Raw genomic sequence first — 20,537 nt, 5'->3', positions numbered from 1 at the left:
TGCGGCGCACAGGCTCCAGGGCCCGTGGCCTCTGTAGTTTTGCGGCACGGGCTCTCTCGTTGAGATGCGCGAGCTCAATAGCTGTGGTGCGCGGGCTTAGTTGCCCTGCGGCGTGTGGGATCTTAGTTTCCTGACCAGGCATGGAACCCGAGTCCCCTGCATTGGAAGGCGATTCTTTACCACTGGACCACCAGGGAAGTCCCCCACCTTTTCTTTTTAACTAAAGGAGGCAGACAATATAAACAATTAAATGGAATCCTATTATAACCTCCTGTTTAAGAATTACATACTATATGTATAAATCATATAGTTTTACCTAGAAATTGCTATTCAGTCTACAGATCATGTGAAGAGAGTATTTTTTAAAAGCTGCTTTTGATCTTTGGTCAGATCCCTAAAGAATTTAAGAGTTGCGTGTCCTTGGTGTGTGTTTTTCCTCTCTCCTGTGATCGGGTCTTAGTTTTTACTTCTTTGGAGCCTCTTCTGCGAAGGTTTCTGGTACAAAGGCCCGCGATGACGTGGGCACCGCCATGTACGCGCTCAGGCAGCAGGAGCAGTCTGTCCCTCATCTGCAGGGCCGTCTTAAAGCCCAGGCCCACTCCCACCTCCTCCCTCCAGAACTTTTTAAAGGGACTCCTTTCTTGCCATTTCTTCCAGAAATTGGTGGCTAGTTAATCCAAGTAGCATATCAATAGTTAAATCCGTGCCTGGAATGACAGTAGTGATGGCCACATCCTGCACAGGAATAGAAACTTCATGGCTGGAAACCACAAACTTTGACTAGAGAGAGAGGTGTGTGCGGTACAGTCACAGGCTTGTTTCATTACAAGTAAGTTGGGTTTTTTTTTTTTTTTTTTTTTTTGCGGTACGCGGGCCCCTCACTGCTGTGGCCTCCCCCACTGCGGAGCACAGGCTCCGGACGCGCAGGCTCAGCGGCCATGGCTCACGGGCCCAGCCGCTCCACGGCACGTGGAATCCTCCCAGACCGGGGCACGAACCCGTGTCCCCTGCATCGGCAGGCGGACTCCCAACCACTGCGCCACCAGGGAAGCCCAAGTTGGGGTTTTTTATTCCTGCACAGGGTATTCAAAGGGCGATAATAATTGTATCTACTTTGCGGAGGTTTATGGGGATTTAATTCACACATTTATAGACATGAAAGCATGTGTGGTACATGGGAATCACTCAGTGAATGTTTTATATTATTAGGATAATTATGTAAAAATTGACCTTTTTTACATAGAATATTGTTATTGACATTTTTACAAGTAATGTTTGGGTCCCCAAAGCAACAGCACAAGCCGTGTGCACTTTCGAAGGTGATTGCTCACAAATGTTGCCTTTCAGGAGTCTCTTCATGAAGGAATTAGAGAATTAGGTTAGGTGGCATAAGGGAGATTTTAGGTCCTCCAGATCTAAAATCCCTAGGTCAGATAGAGTGAACGGTTAGGAAGCAAATGTCAAAAGAGGAGCCGGGAGATCTGAGGGAAGGCGTTTTGAAGGGTAGGGGGTATTGAGTCCTGTATATCTGTAGGCTGAGGGAGAAGGCATTAGCTATGTGAGAGGAGATTAACCCTTGATAATAACAGATGGAGTGAAGTTGCAGAGCAGGGAGAAGCGGATGGGATTAAGGGCAGGAGATGGGCAGGCTTTTGAGTGGAGGAGAGATATGAGAAACGGAGAGGGGATGGGGCATCCGTGTTCCAGGCGAGCAGACTTGGGAAACAAGATGGTTGTGTTTAAATATTTGAAAGCCCATCACGTGGAGGAGGGATTAAACTGATGCTCTTTGGCACAGTGGGTATAAACTGTAGAAAGACCAGATCTAGAGCCCACGTAGAGGACACCTGTCTGAGCACAAGGAGGTCCAAGAGGACATGATGGACTCAGTCTAAAGAAATGAGCCCAGTTAGACGCCACTAACCAGCTAGCAACCCTGCATGAGCCGTTCAAACCCAGGGCAGCAGTCTCCTGAGCGCGTCCATTGCCCCAGGTCCAGGCCTGCCCATCTGGCAGTTCTCTCCTGTCTAATGTGACCCTTTGAGAAGAATTTAAGCTAATTTCCCCAAAGACCCAGAACTAACTGCGTTACCCTCCTCTGAAGAGGTTTGTATTCTTAAAAGCCGGTTTCTTCCTGCTGCCTCTGTTCACTCATCCCTGGCATTCCCCTCATTTTGTTCCTTTGCGTTGCTGGTTTCCCTGCCTAGGATAGTGATCAAAACAGATAAGAAGTTGTTTTTAGGGGACTAATCAGCAACATTATAAATTAAAATTCCCTCAGAACTATGGAGAGATTTCTGGTATTTTACCCTCCCTGTAAAATTCACATTGTGAATCTCATCTTGAATTCCTTCCCCGTTCTCTTGGAGCAATTCAGGCGGGTTTATGTGGGCCGATTCTGTAGCGATCAGAGACCTAGTCGACGATGCGAACTCTGCCTTGAGTTTCAGTTAAACGACAGCAGCAGCAGATGCTGTGAAGGAAAAATAACTCTTCAGACCTTTAACATTCAAGCTAAACTGTACATTTGGGAGGCTGGAACCGTGGCAAGAGTTTTATTAACCTGAAAATGGTTTTCTCTGTCAAGTGCCGTTTCGTTTAGTGCAATAAGCACAAACTCGGTCGCAGTTAGCGCAAAGTCATCGTTTCTGGATGTGTGCTTGCACACACAGCAGTATTCACCGTCGTGTAATTGGGAAGAGTAAATTCATCTGTGTGTGGCATCTCATGTCACAGGACAGGGATCCGTGGCCTGACAATAAATACTAAATGACAGGTTGTATAAAAGAATGATATAATGCCCACAAGGAGAGGAAATACCTTGCAAAGTTCAAATTTTGTATGTAAACTGTGGCAAAGTGCTGCAGTAAATTGCCATTTTCTTCACATTAGTCACGGTGCAAAGGAAGACTGTTTTCTAAGCAAAGAGTAATCTCTGGAATTTCGCATGAAGATGGTCCGTAATTTCAGGCCTTCTGCATGCTGTTGCTCCTTTGTGGGGAACCAACGAACTCCGTCCATTTTTTACTTCCTTAACATCAAGGTAAGACTGACTGTTTCAGAGGTTCCTTGTGCAAAACAAGAGGAAGGAATTTAGAAGCTAATCAACATTTCTGCTCACCGTATTTGTTCTAAGTCATGTTTGTTTCTAATTTTGGAATACATCTGTTATTTTTGTTTCATGTTACTTCTTAGTATATCATAGTAATATGTTTTCTTTATCAGGATAGCAGTATATTTGAGTGATTCATTTTGTTTGGTATCTGAGAATGTTATTTTATTTATGTTTTATAATTTGGATAAGAATTAAAAATTTGACATTTATAAATATGTATTTAATGGTTTTACTTATTGAGAGGGTGTGGAGAAAAGATCTGTATTTATCCAGATACAGAAAATACAGTATTAAACTGATTTTTGCAGTAACGCCGCAAGGAAGCTTTTACGTTAAAATTCCAGGAATGGAAACGTCTGAATTTTTTTTTTTAATTTTATTTTATGTTTTATACAGCCGGTTCTTATTAGTTATCTATTTTATACATATTAGTGTATACATGTCAATCCCAATCTCCCAATTCATCCCACCACCACCCTGCCACTTTCCCCGCCTTGGTGTCCATACGGGAAACGCCTGAATTTTTAACTGAGTTCACTTATAGGTGTAATTCTAGTGTTAGAACAGTGACAGTTAATAAAGTGCTTATTATCTGTTGACCAATAAATAGGAAAAGATGGGTTATTTCCAAGTGTAATCCAGTTACCATAACTTGTAATCATACTGCATGTTCTGAAACTTTTGTGACTTCTAATTCTAAAAGTAATAAGTATATTCATATCATACTCATGCTTAAACATGTTGCTTTGGTGCCAGGACAAAACTTGTGTAATGTCTCTCTTTTGTCATTTATACGTACCATTTCCATGTCTCCTTCTTCTTTATTTCTTTAGGGTTCATGTGCCTTTTAGACAGCAGAGATAGAGGAGTTTAAGGAAGGAGAATCGTCAAGCAGAATGATACGCAAGGGGCTTTGTCTAATCAGGTGGTCGAAGCTCAGTCTTACAGACAGAGTATGAAGACAAGGCCACTTTCCATGGTGTGGGGAGGGTTTTTAAAAATAAATTTATTTATTTATTTTTGGCTGCATTGGGTTTTCATTGCTGTACGCAGGCTTTCTCTAGTTGCGGCGAGCGGGGGCTACTCTTCGTTGCGGTGCGCGGGCTTCACATTGCGGTGGCTTCTCTTATTGTGGAGCACGGGCTCTAGGTGCGCGGGTTTCAGTAGTTGTGGCTCATGGACTCTAGAGCGCAGGCTCAGTAGTTGTGGTGCACGGGCTTAGTTGCGGCATGTGGGACCTTCCCAGACCAGGGGTGGAACCCATGTTCCCTGCATTGGCAGGCGGATTCTTTAACCACTGCACCACCAGGGAGGTCCCAGGGAGTTTTTGATGTACATAGTATCTAATTCCTTTGTCAAAAGAAAACTCAATTTTCCTGCCCAGTTTTTATGATATAAGGTGGGATTTGAGCATAATTCTAAGAGCCAGTTTTGGGACTCAGATTAAGTTCAAATCGACCCCAGGTTTGCAAAGCAAATATGGCAGATTGCCATATTTGGATGCATTGCTTAACACGTCTGAGATTCATTTCACTCATCTGCTGCCTATGGAGGCTTTCCACTTATCAGGCATTACACCGTTTGGTTCTCATTTAAGCTTCATGATCTCCCCCAGTCCCTACCTTTTTAAAAAATAATAGATTGGAAAACAGGGGCTTTTCAGGTTAATAACCTGCCCCACGTTGTAAGATGGCAGAACAAGCATTTGAATCCAGGTCCCTTGGATCTCGAATTTCAAGTTCTTAACTTCTGAGCCAAATTCTCTAGAATTACCTGGAAAGCTTGATTAAACATACATTGCTGGGCCCTAGAGTTCCTGATCCTGTAGGCATATACTATACTAGAGGGCCCAAGGATTTGTTTCTAACCAGTTCCCAGATGTGGACGCTGCTGGTTGTGAGGACTAGACTTTGAGAAACACTGCTGTGCCTTGTGCTCCCAGACTTGGTTCCTCTGGAGGGTGAGAGAGAGAATTCACGTGTGATGCTTGGATTCACAGTCACTGACATTTATTGACTGCTGCTTGACCATGTCCCAGACACTTTTCTGAGTTAATCCCTTTTCATCCTCCCATTAATCTTAGCAGGTAGTTAAATTGCAGGGAGAAGATGGGGGGTGTGATCACCACTTAAAATGAAGAGAAGGAAACTGAGGTAGAGAGAGCTGCCCAGTCAGGAGGTCTCACGGTGAGTCAGTGTGGTGACTGAGTCAGCCGGTGTTCGTGAATGCCAGGATCCCTGCAGCCGTCTCCAGAAGCGGATTTCATGCTTAGGGAAGGTTGAGAGAAAAGGAGACACTTCTTTCTTTCATCCCTTGGTGTTTTACGTCCTTGGAGGAGGGCTGTTGGCAGGCCACACCTGGGAAGAAAGGGTTTCCCTCCTTTTCATGTTTTTCTCCCAGCGTTCTGAAGGGTACACGACACAGTTCATTATTCTGATGAAAGTGATGTGATTCTGGGAACGACCTGTATTTCAGTTGCGCTATGAAATCATTGATATTCACTAGCATGGATCACAGAGACTCCAGGTGATGTCATACATAGGAACTGTGCTGGTGGTGCCAGTGCATTAAATTAGCAGAGATGTCACCTGAGGTTGGCCACCCTACAGCAGGGCGGGCACCAGTCTGTGGTGCTGGCCTGCCTGCAGCTGCTTTAACAGCCAGGGAAAATCTCAGATGCGAAACTGAAGGAAGTGAGAGAGAAAATCAACCCATAATTAACTCTGAAACCTGTACTCTGCTTAGGTAACTAGTTTCCGATAAGTTTTAAGGCTTAAAGAGAAAGTTTAAGGCAGTTTCAAAAGGTGAGATCACATTGATAATAGAAATACTTTGTGTGTTTGATTCCATTAAATATTTTGTTGAGAGACTGTTAAGTACAGGTATAAAAATATAAGTATAAAAATAAGATCTATTGTCTCTCCTCTCAAGGAGAGGTCTTTGTGGACCTTGCAGGCGAGTTAATATATAGTAGAGCGTCCAAATCTGAAGTTAGTGTAGCCTGATGCTTACCTCGTCTTAGAGGTACTGGTATGATGATTCCCATGATGCTGGTACTCGAATGCTGGGACAAACTTTTCTCTTCACTGAGATGGCTATCTAGCTGCAGAGCTCAAGCTAGATTCCAGCCCTCCTGACCCCTCAGCTTGGCGTTCTCCCTGATTTAAGATGGCCTTATTTATTTATTGTACAGATTTGTCTCCCAGTCTGAAGCTGTGAACTTTCCAAAGGGTATTATGACTTACTGCTACTTTTTTGGATATTCATCTCTGCATTTCAGCCTTGTTTTTTTCTTTAAAGATTTCAGACACAGTAGTGCAAACTCTAGAAACAATCAAGAACAAAAAGGAAACGCAGCCTGGACACTTAGCACGTGGGTAGGGTGCTGGATTTAAACATACGCGGTTGGATGGAAAGAGTCACCTGTACCTTTATTCTGGTTTGTTACAGGCTGACGAAGCCCTTGTCGTTTGCTGACTGTGTTGGTGATGAGCTGCCGTGGGGATGGGAAGCCGGGTTTGACCCTCAGATTGGTGTCTACTACATCGATCACATAAACAGTAAGTTTTCCTCTTCGGTACGAGCAAGCCTATCGGAAAATCTAGAGTCATACAAAAGAGTAAACATTTTACAAAGTGAATTTCTTTATTTTAAACCCCCGCTTTCCAGTGACTAATATTTAACTGAAATGTCCATTTTGGAGGTTGGGGCATGTGTGTAGAGTTAGGCTGATGGAGCAGAGTGGGAGAAAGGGGTCTGGTCTGCCTGTCTGCCTGCCTGCCTGTTAGGGCCTGAGTTTTCTTCAGCGCACGTCTAGGGCCTGTGGAGACCATGAGCCATCTGTCTCTTCTTTCCATGGCCACTGGGCCTTCAAGGTGGGGTTCCCCCTTTCTTGTCCTTGCCATGGAAAGAGATGGGCACGGGAGCAGCCTGGTCTAATGGCACAGCGGCCTGTGTGCCGGTGGGGTCCAGGGAGGGCTTGACACTCACCAGCGACTCTGGAAGACGCAGCTGTAGCTGTGGCGAGAAGACCAGAACCTCGTCTTGTTTCTGTTTCCTGATTTCTTTGTGGTTGGAAGGGGAGCACCTCTCACCGTAATAGCGTTTAGATCTGTCACTTCCCTGTCATGGTAAGCCGAGGGCAGAGGACCACTGTGGCTGTAAACAACTTTTTAAAACACGTACTTGAAGTAGTATTTTTTGTATGTTTTTTTATATTGTGTATGTGTTTATATTTCTGTTTAGCTCTTTAGCCACCCCTATAAAAATTTTATTCAGATGGTCGAATGTAATACTCACTGATATTCATTTTGCTTATTTCACTTAAAAATAATTATTTTATTTTTATAGGTTCTTAGGAATACATAATGAATTTATACTCCATTATCTTAATATTCTTAGGTCTATCGATACATTAAAATTTTATTTAATAAGTACTCATTAATATCTTTAGGAATAATGTCATTATAGAAAAGTGTTTTATTTGATGTTCATTTACGAGTGACGGCTTGCGGCTGCCCTTGTCTAGATATAGGATAAAGATTTTGAGAGGCACAAAAAGCCCATATTTATAGCAGTGATCTCTTAGAAATCTAAGAATGTGAAATATGTTCACATCACGTATCGAATTTGTGAAAATATCCTTGCACAGATTCCCTGTCAGTCTCTTTCTTTACCTGTGCAAATACTCCTTTCCCAGCATGACTGGGAAGGTTCCAGAAGTGACTGGGCTGCTCCGCTCTGAAGTCTGCAGAGGCCGAAGGCCGTGGGGCGGACGGCCAATCGGGTGGGAAGGCTGCATGTGTGCCTCCAAGTGACCTAGTGTGAGGCTTCAGTGAAAGTGAGTTGAGATGAAGGACTCACTTCCAGTAATTTACACTGAAACGGGGTGCTCTGCCTAGAAGACCACCAAGCACGGATAATAAAATGCTCACCCCACCCAGAGGCAGCCAGGGAGCCAGAGAAGCTGACTCTTGAGAAGCCCAGCGTGCTGAGTGTTGCTTATGCCTTGGGGCGGGGAGTGTACAGGTAACAGTGTGAGTAGCTTAGTTGTGGTGGCATAGGTTCGAGGGCTGTGACATTGTCTAATTCTCACAGGTAGGTGAGATAGAGGGGTTGAAAGGAGCAAGGTCTTGGACGTATTAAGTGAGTTTTTCAACGAAAAGACGTATGGTTATTTAAATCTCACTTTTATACTTATTTTATATGGATAAAAAGATTAGCTTTTTTTCCTTAAATAATATTTAGGGAACCAGAAATAAACCTTCCTCTCCTGATTCGATGGAAATAAGTTCTCATGGCACCAAAATGAGAAAATTAATTAGCTCAACTTCCCTCCCACTGCCGACAGTCTCTTCAGCTTCTAAACCCACCTCCAGGGCTCTCTTTTTTTTCTCAGTGGAAGAGGTATTCTTCTGAATCACCCACCTCAACCCCCAAGACCCCGCTTAATAACTTCTATGTCCCATCCTTCTCTCCTAGGTAGTATCTTTACCAGTTATTTTCTGGTTTTAAAAATTTCTCCCAGGCTTCCCTAGTGGCGCAGTGGTTGAGAGTCTGCCTGCCGATGCAGGGGACACGGGTTCGTGCCCCGGTCCGGGAAGATCCCACATGCCGCGGAGCCTGCGCACCCGGAGCCTGTTGCTCCGCAACGGGAGAGGCCACAACAGTGAGAGGCCCACGTACCACAAAAAAAAAAAAAAAAAAAAAAAAAAAATTTCTCCCACCATTTCAATTTCTAATGGTTCTTTCAGCTTAGTATTTAAACACTGGAGACTCTCAAAATGAAACCAAACCAAAACTACCAAAAGAAAAAACAAATAATAACAATCTCTCCCCCCCTCCCTCCCTCCTTCTCACTTTCTCTCATTCTCACTCTCTTGCTCACTCCTACTTGAAACAATCTTTCAACCCCCATCCCTTGCAGCATGTCATCTGTTTCCCCTTCACTGGGAAACTCACTAAAAGCCACACACAGCCCCCGTGGACTTCCCCTTCCTCCATTGTTGGCCATGATTTCACACAAACGCTCTTGCCGAGGTCACCTGAGACCCCACAGGTGACGGAATCCCAGCGCCCCAGCCTGTCTTCCTTGGCCTTGATCTGACAGATCCCTGCCCCCACGGGCTACTCCCTCTTGCTCTTTACCCCTTTGGGTTTCATGACACCTTCTGTTGGAATTTATTTGGCATACCTGGCTGCTCCTGCCGTTTTCTTTTGCCCATCTCTTCTTCTCCTGTACCTGGTATCAGGATTTCTGTAATCGTCTTCTCTTTGCAGCCTGCAGATCTCCTTGGGTGATGGCCACATTTGTCTCTTAGGGCTCGTCCGGAGTTCCAGATGCGTATATTTGATTCCTTACTGTGAGGCTCTTTCCAGTCTGCCCCACTGGCCTCCACTTTCATCTCCCGCCCTGTCCTTCCCTGGCACGGGATGACGCTCCAGTTGTGCCTTGTGCTTCCTTGGCTTTCTGCCTTTCTTTGCATTTGTTGGTTCTAGCCCTGGTCACTCTCTGCGCAGCCCCCAGGCCTTCCCTTTCGGCCGACTGCCATATCCTTCTAGGGTCCGTCTGCTCGGTCCGTCTGCCCACTGTTTCCCAGAGGCCTTCTCTGGCACCTGACCCTCCACCTTGCAAGTCCCCACCCCATTCTGAATTAGTTGCCCCGTGCAGGTATTTCTTAGTACCAGGTGCTTAAGGATTTTAAAATAGCACTTGTTATATTGCATTTAAATTATTTATTTGTATGTTTTTCCTCGCTAAATTGTGAGCTTCTTGTGCACAGTGACTGCATCTTTATTTCTCTATCTTTGGGTGCCTGGTATGATGATAAACTCTTACATGTTAGAACAAAGAAGAGCTTTATTGTTTAACTCACAGATTAAAAGCTTTCTGTTTGTTTTGAAAGAAGTTGAAGTGCATTTCAGTTATAAATTATGCTTCAGAAAGCACTACTCTGAATACTTCAAAACTTGATTGTCAGAACATACATGTTTAAGTCTCGCATTTTGCTTTGGTACAGTAATGGTACCCCAGTGACCTGATGGATTTACTGTGCCCTAAAGTGCCCCTATTACCCACAGCAGATAGTTTTCCCACTAAAAAGGACCTGGTCCGTTATCTCATTAATCTTAAAGACATTCCTATGAAGTAGTTAGGGAGCAAATTGTATTATCTTCTCTTAACAGCTGGTCTACACATATGTTGTGTCTTGACATTGTATAGTTTCAGCATTATTTTCTCCTTATTTCAATAAAAAAATGAAATTAAGACTGCTTGGCTGTTTAATACTATTTCTATGTAACACTCTTAAATATCTAGAAGGAAAAGTTTTGACCTTGACAGTGATAGTTATTTTAGGCCCTAAGTGTTTTGTGATAGAATTCACCTTTTAGTGGCTGTGTGTGCGGAGTCGGGGTGTAGATATTGATGGGGGTGTTTGTAACTAACTAGAAGGTAATTATGAAGTACTGTTTGTAAGGTTTTGATATTACCACTACAACCAGAAGCAAATCACTTTTTGATAGGGTCAGAGTTGTACTTAACTTTTTTGTCTTTTAGTAATTAAGGTCTTATTTACATATAAGAAAATGCACAGATTTTAAGTACGTATTTCAATGAATTTTGACAAATGTATACTCCTTTGTAGTTGCCAGCCAATCAAGATACAAGATATTCTCACCCTGCCCCCAGAAAGTTCTTTCCTGCCCCTTGCCCGTCACCCCCTCCCCACTGCTGCAAATTGCTTTGATTTCTATCATCACACCTTAGCTTTGCCTGTTCTAGAATTTCATATAAATGGAGTGTGTGTTCAATTTGTGAACGGAATCTTTTACTCACATTATTTTTAAGGAATATACTACTGATACACACAATATCACAGATGAATATTCATGGTACACATATCTTATATATCCATAGCCAGGATATATAAGAACTCCTGGAAATCAACATTAAAAGGACAAACAAACCAATTTAAAAACAGGCAACAGGGCTTCCCTGGTGGCACAGTGGTTGAGAGTCTGCCTGCCGATGCAGGGGACACGGGTTTGTGCCCCGGTCCAGGAAGATCCCACATGCCGTGGAGCGGCTGGGCCTGTGAGCCATGGCCGCTGAGCCTGCGTGTCCAGAGCCTGTGCTCCGCAATGGGAGAGGCCACAACAGTGAGAGGCCCGCGTACCGCCAAAAAAAAAAAAAACAGGCAACAAACTTAAATAGACAGTTCCTCAGCTCTCCTCTCTCATCTTTCCCCATGCTGTCTCGGAGAGATTGGATGGTGTGTTCTTCATATTACCCTGAATCAAACTCCTCTATATTAGCTTTGAAGCAGCACATGTGTTCAGGTTTGATGAAAGTTCCTCAGGTGTATATGCTATTTAATATGGAGTTGTTTCCTTTGGGAGAAACGAAATAAATTTTTGACCCTTCTACTTCATCTCTGATTTATTTCATCCTTTATGTTTTCCTAGGAGGATAAACTGTTAAGATATATATTTTTTTTGCGGTACGTGGGTTTCTCACTGTTGTGGCCTCTCCCGTTGCAGAGCAACAGGCTCTGGACACGCAGGCTCAGCGGCCATGGCTCACGGGTGCAGCTGCTCCGTGGCATGTGGGATCTTCCCGGACCGGGGCACGAACCCGTGTCCCCTGCATCGGCAGGTGGACTCTCAACCACTGCGCCACCAGGGAAGCCCTGTTAAGATATTTTATAAAGAAAAAATTTAGATACTTAAAATATCCAAGTAGAACATATTATGCTGGTAGTGATACTAACACTTATTAGTTAGCATCACTGATAAGTGATAAGTTACATATTTCATATAGTTGTCAAGTTCAGGGACCTCTTCTTAGTCACAGTCATCCGTCTCTTCCCCCTGGATGTAGAGCTGACATAGATAACCACGCCTTTCTTTTTAAACCTGTTGTTTTCCTCACTTCACTGTTCCTTCTTTCTCTCCTCATTTGCCTCATATTCCTTTTGAGAGTCCCTGTATCCTGTCACTCCCCGAAGATGTGGCCTTACCAACCTCCCCCAGCATGCTGTCCTTTATCTACAGCAGTACCATCCTTTGCCATTACTATGTTAATGACCCTTCTATCTGTCTATCTGACTCTGATTGTCCTAATATTTGTCAAACATTTCCAATTGTAGGACACTGCTACCTATTTTGCCATTGAAACTTCAAAACAAACAAGTACAAAATGGGATTCTTCAGTTTTCCCTTTGACTTCATTATTTTTTGAAACACAGTCCTCGTGGTAACTGAGTTGAAAAATGTAGAATCATCTTGTCAATTCTTGTTGATTTTTTCCTCTATATTTTCAGATTTGCTCCTTTAGCCTCATTTTCACTGCCATTTTCCTAATTCAGCCCCTCATTGCCTTGTGCCTTTTGTTCCTTTCCCGTTAAAAAAAATATATATATATTTTGTTTGTTTGTTTTTGTTTTTGTTTTTGCGGTACGTGGTCCTCTCACTGTCGTGGCCTCTCCCGTTGCGGACCACAGGCTCTGGGCGCGCAGGCTCAGCGGCCATGGCTCACGGGCCCAGCCGCTCCGCGGCATGTGGGATCTTCCCGGATCGGGGCACAAACCCGTGTCCCCTGCATTGGCAGGCAGACTCTCAACCACTGCGCCACCAGGGAAGCCCTAAAAAATATTTTTTAATAGAAGTAATAGATATGATAGGAGAAAAGTAGAAAATGTGGGTAAATAAAAGGAAGAAATTATCTATATTCATACTACTCAGAGATAATCAAGTATTCTAAATCTTGTAGTGTGTACCCTTCCAGACGTTTTCATATTGATATACACACACACACACGCACACACACACACTTGAGTGTTCAATATATTGTATACATCAAGTGGGATTATATTACATACATACAGTTTTATAAACTGCTTTTTTTAACTTATTGTATAATCTTTCATTCAAAAAATTTTCTGCACAATCATATCAACTCTTTTGATAATAGAACCTCACATTTCTCTCAGATGATCCTCCTAAAATATAGCTAAGATCCTTTCATGCCCTTACTTAGAGCCTTTCTACCGCATACTGTTGCTTACAAAATGAGTTTCATATTTATTAACCTGGCGTTCGAGAAACCATCTAGTCCCTCTTGGAGTATTGGGGAAGAAGTGAGAACGTAGAGCAGAATTCTAGTACCACCATCACTAGCAGAACAAAGAGAACAAGTGAAGCATCATATCCATTCTGAAGGGCATGGCTGCAGCTACTTAGAGAAGGCGCTTTAAGCTCATAACCCAAAGGATGAGTAAGTTACCAGTCCTGGAGAACACGGGGAGTGGGTAGGCTTTGGGAGTTTGGAGGAGAAACTGCCTGGAAGAAGGAAGACCCACAAGTAAAGCCAGAGGTCTGAAGAGGCCTCAGGAAGCAGGACTCAATGAAGGAAAGAAAAGAAATTCAGTGCGGCTGAGGCTGGTGTGAATGAGGCTGGGGAAAACGGCTGGAGCGGCAAACAGGGGTTTGGTCCTTGAAGGGCCTCTTGTCTGGGACCTTTCAAAGCCCTTCTTAATCACTGCCTGTTCCATGGGACCTTACTTTTTCAGCCAGAGGAAACTCCCGTGTCTCTAAACTTCTGTGGCACTTGACCTTTCTCTTCTCGGGGCTCTCGCCATTTTCTACCGTATAAAACAGTTGTTGTCGTTGTTGTTGTTTTAATTCCTGTGTCACAATTTCTTCTATACTTTATAATTTCTTTGGAAGGAGGGATCATACCTGAACATCCTGTTTTCCCTAGTGCATGCAGTAGATGCTCAGTTGTCTGTAGAACAAACAGATAAGTAAACATAGCAGATCGTGTCTATAAAGGAAGATAAGGAGAGTTACTCATATTCATTTCATTCATTATTCCTGAGCACAGCAGAAAGAATAGAAATGTGCATGAGAGACAGAAATAATATTCCTTTGAAGAGTCTAATGTTATCTCCCCTGATAAGCTCTTGTAACTCACAATGTGTTCTCTATCTATAAAGTTCCACATCTATAAAACTGATGGAATGTGAATTCCCTTGAGGTGTGTGACATTTTAACAGTACTACTTTAACTACTTCTTTCATATAGTAGACAACATGCAAATTATATTGCATTATAATACAGTGATATCCCAAGGCCACCAGGTCTTAATAAAAAAATACCACGTTTGTATAATATACCTTTTTGAGTATTTACATTTAATAAATATTCTTCACAGGTCTATTCAGCAAATATAACTGATGGAGATGAAGCACAATCTTGCTTTGTGAAGGCTTCTTCAAAGATGCCTCTGGGAACCCACTTCTGTAGTTCATATTTGAATGGGGCGGTATATTGGAAATGTCAGTGTTTCCTGCTGAGTCTCTTGTAGCATCCAGTATTTAAACCAGTCGACTGGAGTGTTTCTGCTGATGTATCCAAAGCAAATGCTGATAGTTTATTATTATTATTATCATTGTACTTTATTCATTTAAGTGTCAGTCAGTGTTACTTTCAGGGTTTTGTGGCAATTTAGCTGTTGACAAGCATTTTATTGAAAGGATGCCAGTTCGCCAATATGTAGGGAACTATGATTAGGTAAAACCTCCAGAGATATTGAGAGAGAACTGGAAGTGTGTATCTTGCTATAGCTGTTATAATGTATGAACATTTCAAGTTTTTCATGCACATTTTCAATTTGTATCATCTCTTTATTTGGTTAGTTTCCTAGTTATATATCTCACTGTAACAGGTTGCATTTATTATCTCGTTGTTTCTTCGGGCGCTGAAGCCAAGCAAGGCTGAGCCAGGTCCTCTGGCTCCAGGTCTCTCACAGGGTGTCCTCAAGGTGTGAGCCAGGCTGTGTCACCCCCAGGCATGACCGGAGGAGGCCTGCTTCCAGGCTCACTCGTGTGGTGGCTGGCACGATTCATTCAGTTCCTTGTCTGCTGCCGGCCGTCACCCGCCTCTCCTCGCTACGTGCATAAGATGGCGTGGAACCTGGCAGTTGGCTTCACTAGAGCAAAAAAGCCAAGGAGGGCCAGGCAGAGAGGGCACGACGGCGATCACAGTGACACCCAGTCTCTGTGTGCTCTTCGTTCGAAGCAAGTCGCGCACGCTAGCCGGTGTTCAGGGGTGTGCACACTAGGAGGTGAGGATTATTGGGGGTCATCCACAGTTAAGACCATAAATTTCTGTTTGTTAGAGGATGAATTCTCTGTGCTTTGAGTCAGTTTGCATTTGTATATAGAAATATTGGAAATGAATGTAAATATTACATGTTTGGATAGCCAGAGACCTGAGTTATAAGGAATATTTAAAATGGAGACGTTTAGGCTCTTATTGGCTGATCACTGTCTGCTCTCCGTGTTGCCCAGACGCCGAGCCTGCCCCTTGCACCAATGCCCTTGAAGATTCTTGGCTGGGGGGCTGTCTGTCCAGCACTGCCCCCTCCTGCATATCTTCTTTGGACATTGACTCTAGCGTATTTTTACCCACAATTACATGAGATTTGCCTCTTTTGCACATTGAAGTATTTACATCTTTAAAAATTCGTGTTCCGAATACTCACTACTTTAGAGAAAGCGCTGATGTTTTCTCTAACCACTGACGGAAGGGAGGGCTGTAGGTCTGAGGCAGTGGTGGCGGTGCCCCTGGCTGACCCAGGCCTCCCTTGGCCCGAAGGGGACCCAGGCTTCACGTCTGAACCACTGTAGTGTTCTTATCCCTGGAGACCAGGTTAAACATTTCCAGAGCCAGCCTGGCCGCTGGAGATAATTGTGGTCACAGCAGATCGTCTACTATCATTCTCTGCATTTTGACTCACTGGAGTCCTTAGGGGCAACCAGAAATACCGAGTTGGGGTACATTAAGGTTGAGAGTCACACACAAAGCATTTTGAAGACAGTACACACCACTGGACATTCCAGCAAATTGATAAGTTAATTATCCAATCCTAACTTGTCAGGAAGAGGTAGGTCCTCATGTTCATGCAGTGGCCAGCCCGTATGACCCATCTGTCTTGATTGTACCTGGGATTTAATTTCTAGAGATGGCTGAGTGACAACACAAATAGGTCAGTGCCATCGAAAGAAGTTGTACTACTTACAGTTCCCAAGAGAGGGGGGCCACATCACACCATGAAGGGCCACGTGGGGAAGCACCTGGGTCTGTCAGGAGGCAGAAGGAGCAAAGGGGAAAGCATGGGCCAGAGCCTTTATTTTGGTTCCCTCTGGGAGGAGTGGGTGAGGCAGGGGAGGCAAGTTTGAGCAAGTTTAGGATGGGATGTTTTGAATAATTCGTAATTCCATGCAGGAGGCAGTATGGGAGCTGTTGCAGAGCACAGACTCTCAGCCACAGCCGCTCATGGGAATCACTGGAGGAGCTTGTAAACCTGCCATTGCCTGGGTTCCACCCACAGAAACTCTAATTGGTCTGGGATTTATTTTAGAGCTCTCTAGGTGATGCTAGTGTGCAGAAGTGCAGAACCAAGAACTGTGCCTTAGGGTATTCTCCTTAACCCGTGACCGGGGTTTGGTCTTTGTGTTTGTTTGTTTTAAAATTTCTGAACCATTATGGACTAACTGATATTTTTATAAAATAACAATAAAAATGAATTGGAAAAGTTGAAAAAAATGCAAAATGCAAGGCCCAGTATTATTATTATTAGAGTCAACAGATATAGGATAACTGTATGAAATTGCTGTAAACATTTCAAAATGTTTACTCTTGATATCTGTACTTATTGTCACAGACACGTAACAGAGTTTACGGACCGGCGCTGGTCTGCAGACCACACTTTGAGTACTGCTGATGTAGAGGGCAGCCTGGCAAGAGTCCTGTACTGAGTGAACAGAAGCATGGGAAGCAGGTTGGGTTCAGATCATACAGGGCCATAAAAGCTTGGCTTTTATTCTGAAGGTACTGGGGAGCCAGACAGTTCTTGAAAGGAAGGACCTGAGCACAGCCCTGCTGCTGTGCTTACCTAGGCAACACTGTGTCTGAGGGATTGGCAATGAGGGTAAACTGCTGACAAGGACCTGAAAGGGGTTGGGATGGGGAGGCACTGGGTAAACTAAAACAGAAACTCTATCACACTTCCGGAGAAGTCACTTTATACCACTAATAAACTACTTAAAGGAGGTAAGAAATAAAGATGGCTACTTTTTTGAAAGCTTAAATAAATAGACAAAAAAAAATCACTAAATTCTGAAAAATAACCCACCTAATATACTTTCAGAAACCACGCAGATTGAAGATCCAAGGAAACAATGGAGGGGGGAACAGGAGAAAATGCTCAAGGACTATCTGTCCGTGGCTCAGGATGCCCTCAGGACGCAGAAGGAGCTGTACCACGTGAAGGAGCAAAGACTGGCCCTGGCCCTGGATGAATACGTCCGGTTAAATGACGCCTACAAGGAAAAGTCGAGCTCTCGCACCAGCTGTAAGTACAGCGTGGCTGTTCAGACCTGAGAAATGGGGACCAAGTCGTAGGTAATAGAAGGCCACTTGGGTTTCTGTGGGACTTTGTTCTGAGTCCTGTTCCTTCCCGGGCAGGAAGAGTCCCTCAGAGCCACATGAGGCTGAGGGCACACATCAGATTTCTCAGTAAAACCCCTTGACCCCATTCCAGATAAAAGTCTCCTCAGTGGGGGATTAATGTTTACCTTTTCAGATCAGGGCAAATAATTTGGCCCTTGTGCTACTCTTGTACAATGTTTGCAGTGGGACTAAACTAAAACTGGAGCTATTAACTAGAATGAAGTTTCTGTTGAACACCTGAGTTGACCGACCTCTCTCTCATCTCAGAAATTGATAATCTGGAGCTGGTCTTGTTTAAAGAAGCATCTGTGATGGGCCCAGAAGTTCTACTTAAATTACAAGTTTCTGGATAATGCAAAGCTCTGATAAACTGGGTCTGCAATAAGATTCTCTAAGATTTTATCCATAGATATAAAATTCAGAGGAAAATGAGGCGCTGGGGTCTTTATAACATTCCTTTTTCTTGAAAAAAATTATAAAGGTTTGAAGATGACTTTTTATATTTAGGTGTCTGATGAATGACAGTAAAGGAGTTATAAAGTTAAGTAAGTATCCACAGAAGCATGTAAATCTTGTTGTTTTTAGAGTTTGTAAATTCCAAGTTGACAACTAGTTATGCAACTTGTACAAGTTACTTTTTTTTTTTCTTTTTTCCCTTTGAAAGTATTCTCAGGATCTTCATCCAGTACTAAATATGACCCTGATATCTTAAAAGCTGAGATCTCCACTACGCGATTAAGGGTAAGACTTTTTTATTGTGGTTCTTCGTGAAACGTATGCCTAGAATCTGGAAGGGGACTTGGTGGTCATCTGCCCTCTCCATTCAATGCCGGAACCCTTTCATTTATCCTCGATGGGTAGTCTTTCTGCTTTTGTTAGAACATGTGAGTGATTGAGATTTTTCTTTCTATTGAGAGAGAGTGTGTTCCTTTTCTGGGCAGTTTTATTATTTGCAGTTGGTATACTGCATCAAAATTTGAGTCTGGAAAACTTACTTTTCCTTATTGTGCTGAAATACACGTCCAGAGTTGAGCCTAGTTGCTCTTTCATCAGACAGCCTAATATTTCAAGATGCCCACGGTTCACATCACCACGTCACTTCCTTTTCTAGTGCCTCACACTTCCTCATGGGTTGTTCGCCCATCTTCACCCTAAATCTTTTTGACCACACTGCTGTTAACGTCACAGCTTGTTTACCCTTGACTTTTGGAGTCTTACAGACTGTTCACCAAGTAAACAAACTCATGCAACCAATACATAGGTCATGAAAGAGATTATTGCCATGACCCCAGAAGCCCCCGTGGTATCCCCTCATCATCATCCTTCTCCCTAAAGGTGACACTAGGTGACCTTTATTTATTTATTTATTTATTTTTGCCGTACGCGGGCCTCTCACTGCTGTGGCCTCTCCCGTTGCGGGGCACAGGCTCCGGACACGCAGGCTCAGCGGCCATGGCTCACGGGCCCAGCCGCTCCGCGGCATGTGGGATCCTCCCGGACCGGGGCATGAACCCGTGTCCCCTGCATCGGCAGGCGGACTCTCAACCACTGCGCCACCAGGGAAGCCCACTAGGTGACCTTTATTGGCAATACTCTAAGTTGATTTTCTGCCTGCTTTGAACTTTGTGAAATTGGAACGCTACCTCATGGATTACTGACGGCTTCTTTTGTCCAACATTTTGGGATTCATCTACGTTCACTTTTATTGCTGTAAAGCAGTCCACTTTTGTATAGATACCATGAATTCTTTATTTCTTCTACTGTCGACGTACATTAGCGTTTATTCGAATTGCTGGTAATTAAAAATTATGCCTTAGTGTACGTGTCTACTACACATGTCTTTGGGTGCACAGATGTACACATTTTTGTTGGTTATGCACCTAGGAGTGGAATTGCCGTGTCAAAAAATATACATAGCTTCAACTCGAGCAGATACTGACACACGGTTTTGGGCCTTGTTACTTTCTAATATCTGCCCTTAAAGCTCTAAATTACTTTCTGTGCATGGCTTTTGCATACATCCCATAGGTTTTGAATTTGTATTTTTATTATCAGTCAGTTCAAAATATTTTCTAATTTCTTTATAATTTCTCATATGAGTATATTACTTAATTTTTAAACCGGTTAGGATTTTCTTATCTTTTATTATTGGTTTCAGCTTAATTCCACTGTGTGTTTTTTCAATTCTAAAATTTCTATTTATTTTTTGTTTCTAGTTACTTGCCCAAATTCTGCATGTTGATATAATAATTTTTCTGAATGAAATAATCACAGTTGTTTGAAAATTCCATGTCTTAATTAGTATAATATCTAGATTTCCTGTATGTTGGATTCTTCGGTCTGTTTTTTTCTCTTGATTTTTGGTCAGTATTTGAGATCTCACAGCTGCTTACTTTTAATTAAGAGCCATATATTATGTATGAAAGAGAATAAAGATCATTTGAGGTTTGGGATGATCTTGTTATCCTTCAAAGAGGATTTAGTTTTGCTTCTTATAGGCAGTTAGTCCAGGGGTAGATAGTTTTAATTCAGTCAGGGTTTGAGTTTTCTGAATTCTGGGCTTCCTTAATTTTTCTCAGAGTGGGTCTATTTCCAGTCCACCCTTTCTCTTAGGGCGGAGCTTTTCAGAATCCCAGTTGAACTCCTGGGCTGTTTCCTGAGGGTCCCTTTGCCGGATTGAGGCTGGATTCCAGTCTCTCCCCGAAGCCTCTCAGCTCTGTGGGACAGCCGGTGCTTTCTGTGTGTCAGGCTCTCTCGGTCACTACATTCTCCCAGCTTTTCACTTTCCCTACACATATACAAATGCCTCAAAAGGAAAAACAGTGCCAAGTTTGGATCTTGACCATGGGCTTCCCTTATTTGCCTTAGTCGTTCGCCAGTGTCTTCAAATAGATGTTCTTTTTTG

At 43.3% G+C, this 20,537-nt stretch overlaps 1 protein-coding gene across 4 annotated transcripts in view; it reads left to right on the top strand.

Moving 5' to 3' along the window:
• The window catches only part of WWC2 (WW and C2 domain containing 2), a 166,756-nt gene that overhangs the window by 80,083 nt on the left and 66,136 nt on the right, over positions 1–20,537 (top strand). For 2 of the 4 annotated variants that reach the window (XM_067721811.1, XM_067721812.1), the window contains exons 2-4: positions 6,566–6,675; positions 17,331–17,534; positions 18,297–18,373. In XM_067721811.1, the coding sequence (XP_067577912.1) occupies positions 6,566–6,675; positions 17,331–17,534; positions 18,297–18,373 (391 nt within the window). Of the gene's footprint in view, positions 1–3,020; positions 3,044–6,565; positions 6,676–17,330; positions 17,535–18,139; positions 18,178–18,296; positions 18,374–20,537 lie in introns of those variants that run through there. The other 2 variants (XM_067721813.1, XM_067721814.1) reach the window with 2 other exon arrangements.

Source organism: Pseudorca crassidens, chromosome 21, assembly GCF_039906515.1.
Source record: "Pseudorca crassidens isolate mPseCra1 chromosome 21, mPseCra1.hap1, whole genome shotgun sequence".
NCBI classification, from domain to species: domain Eukaryota; kingdom Metazoa; phylum Chordata; class Mammalia; order Artiodactyla; family Delphinidae; genus Pseudorca; species Pseudorca crassidens.
This window is presented reverse-complemented; position numbering and strand designations above follow the sequence as displayed.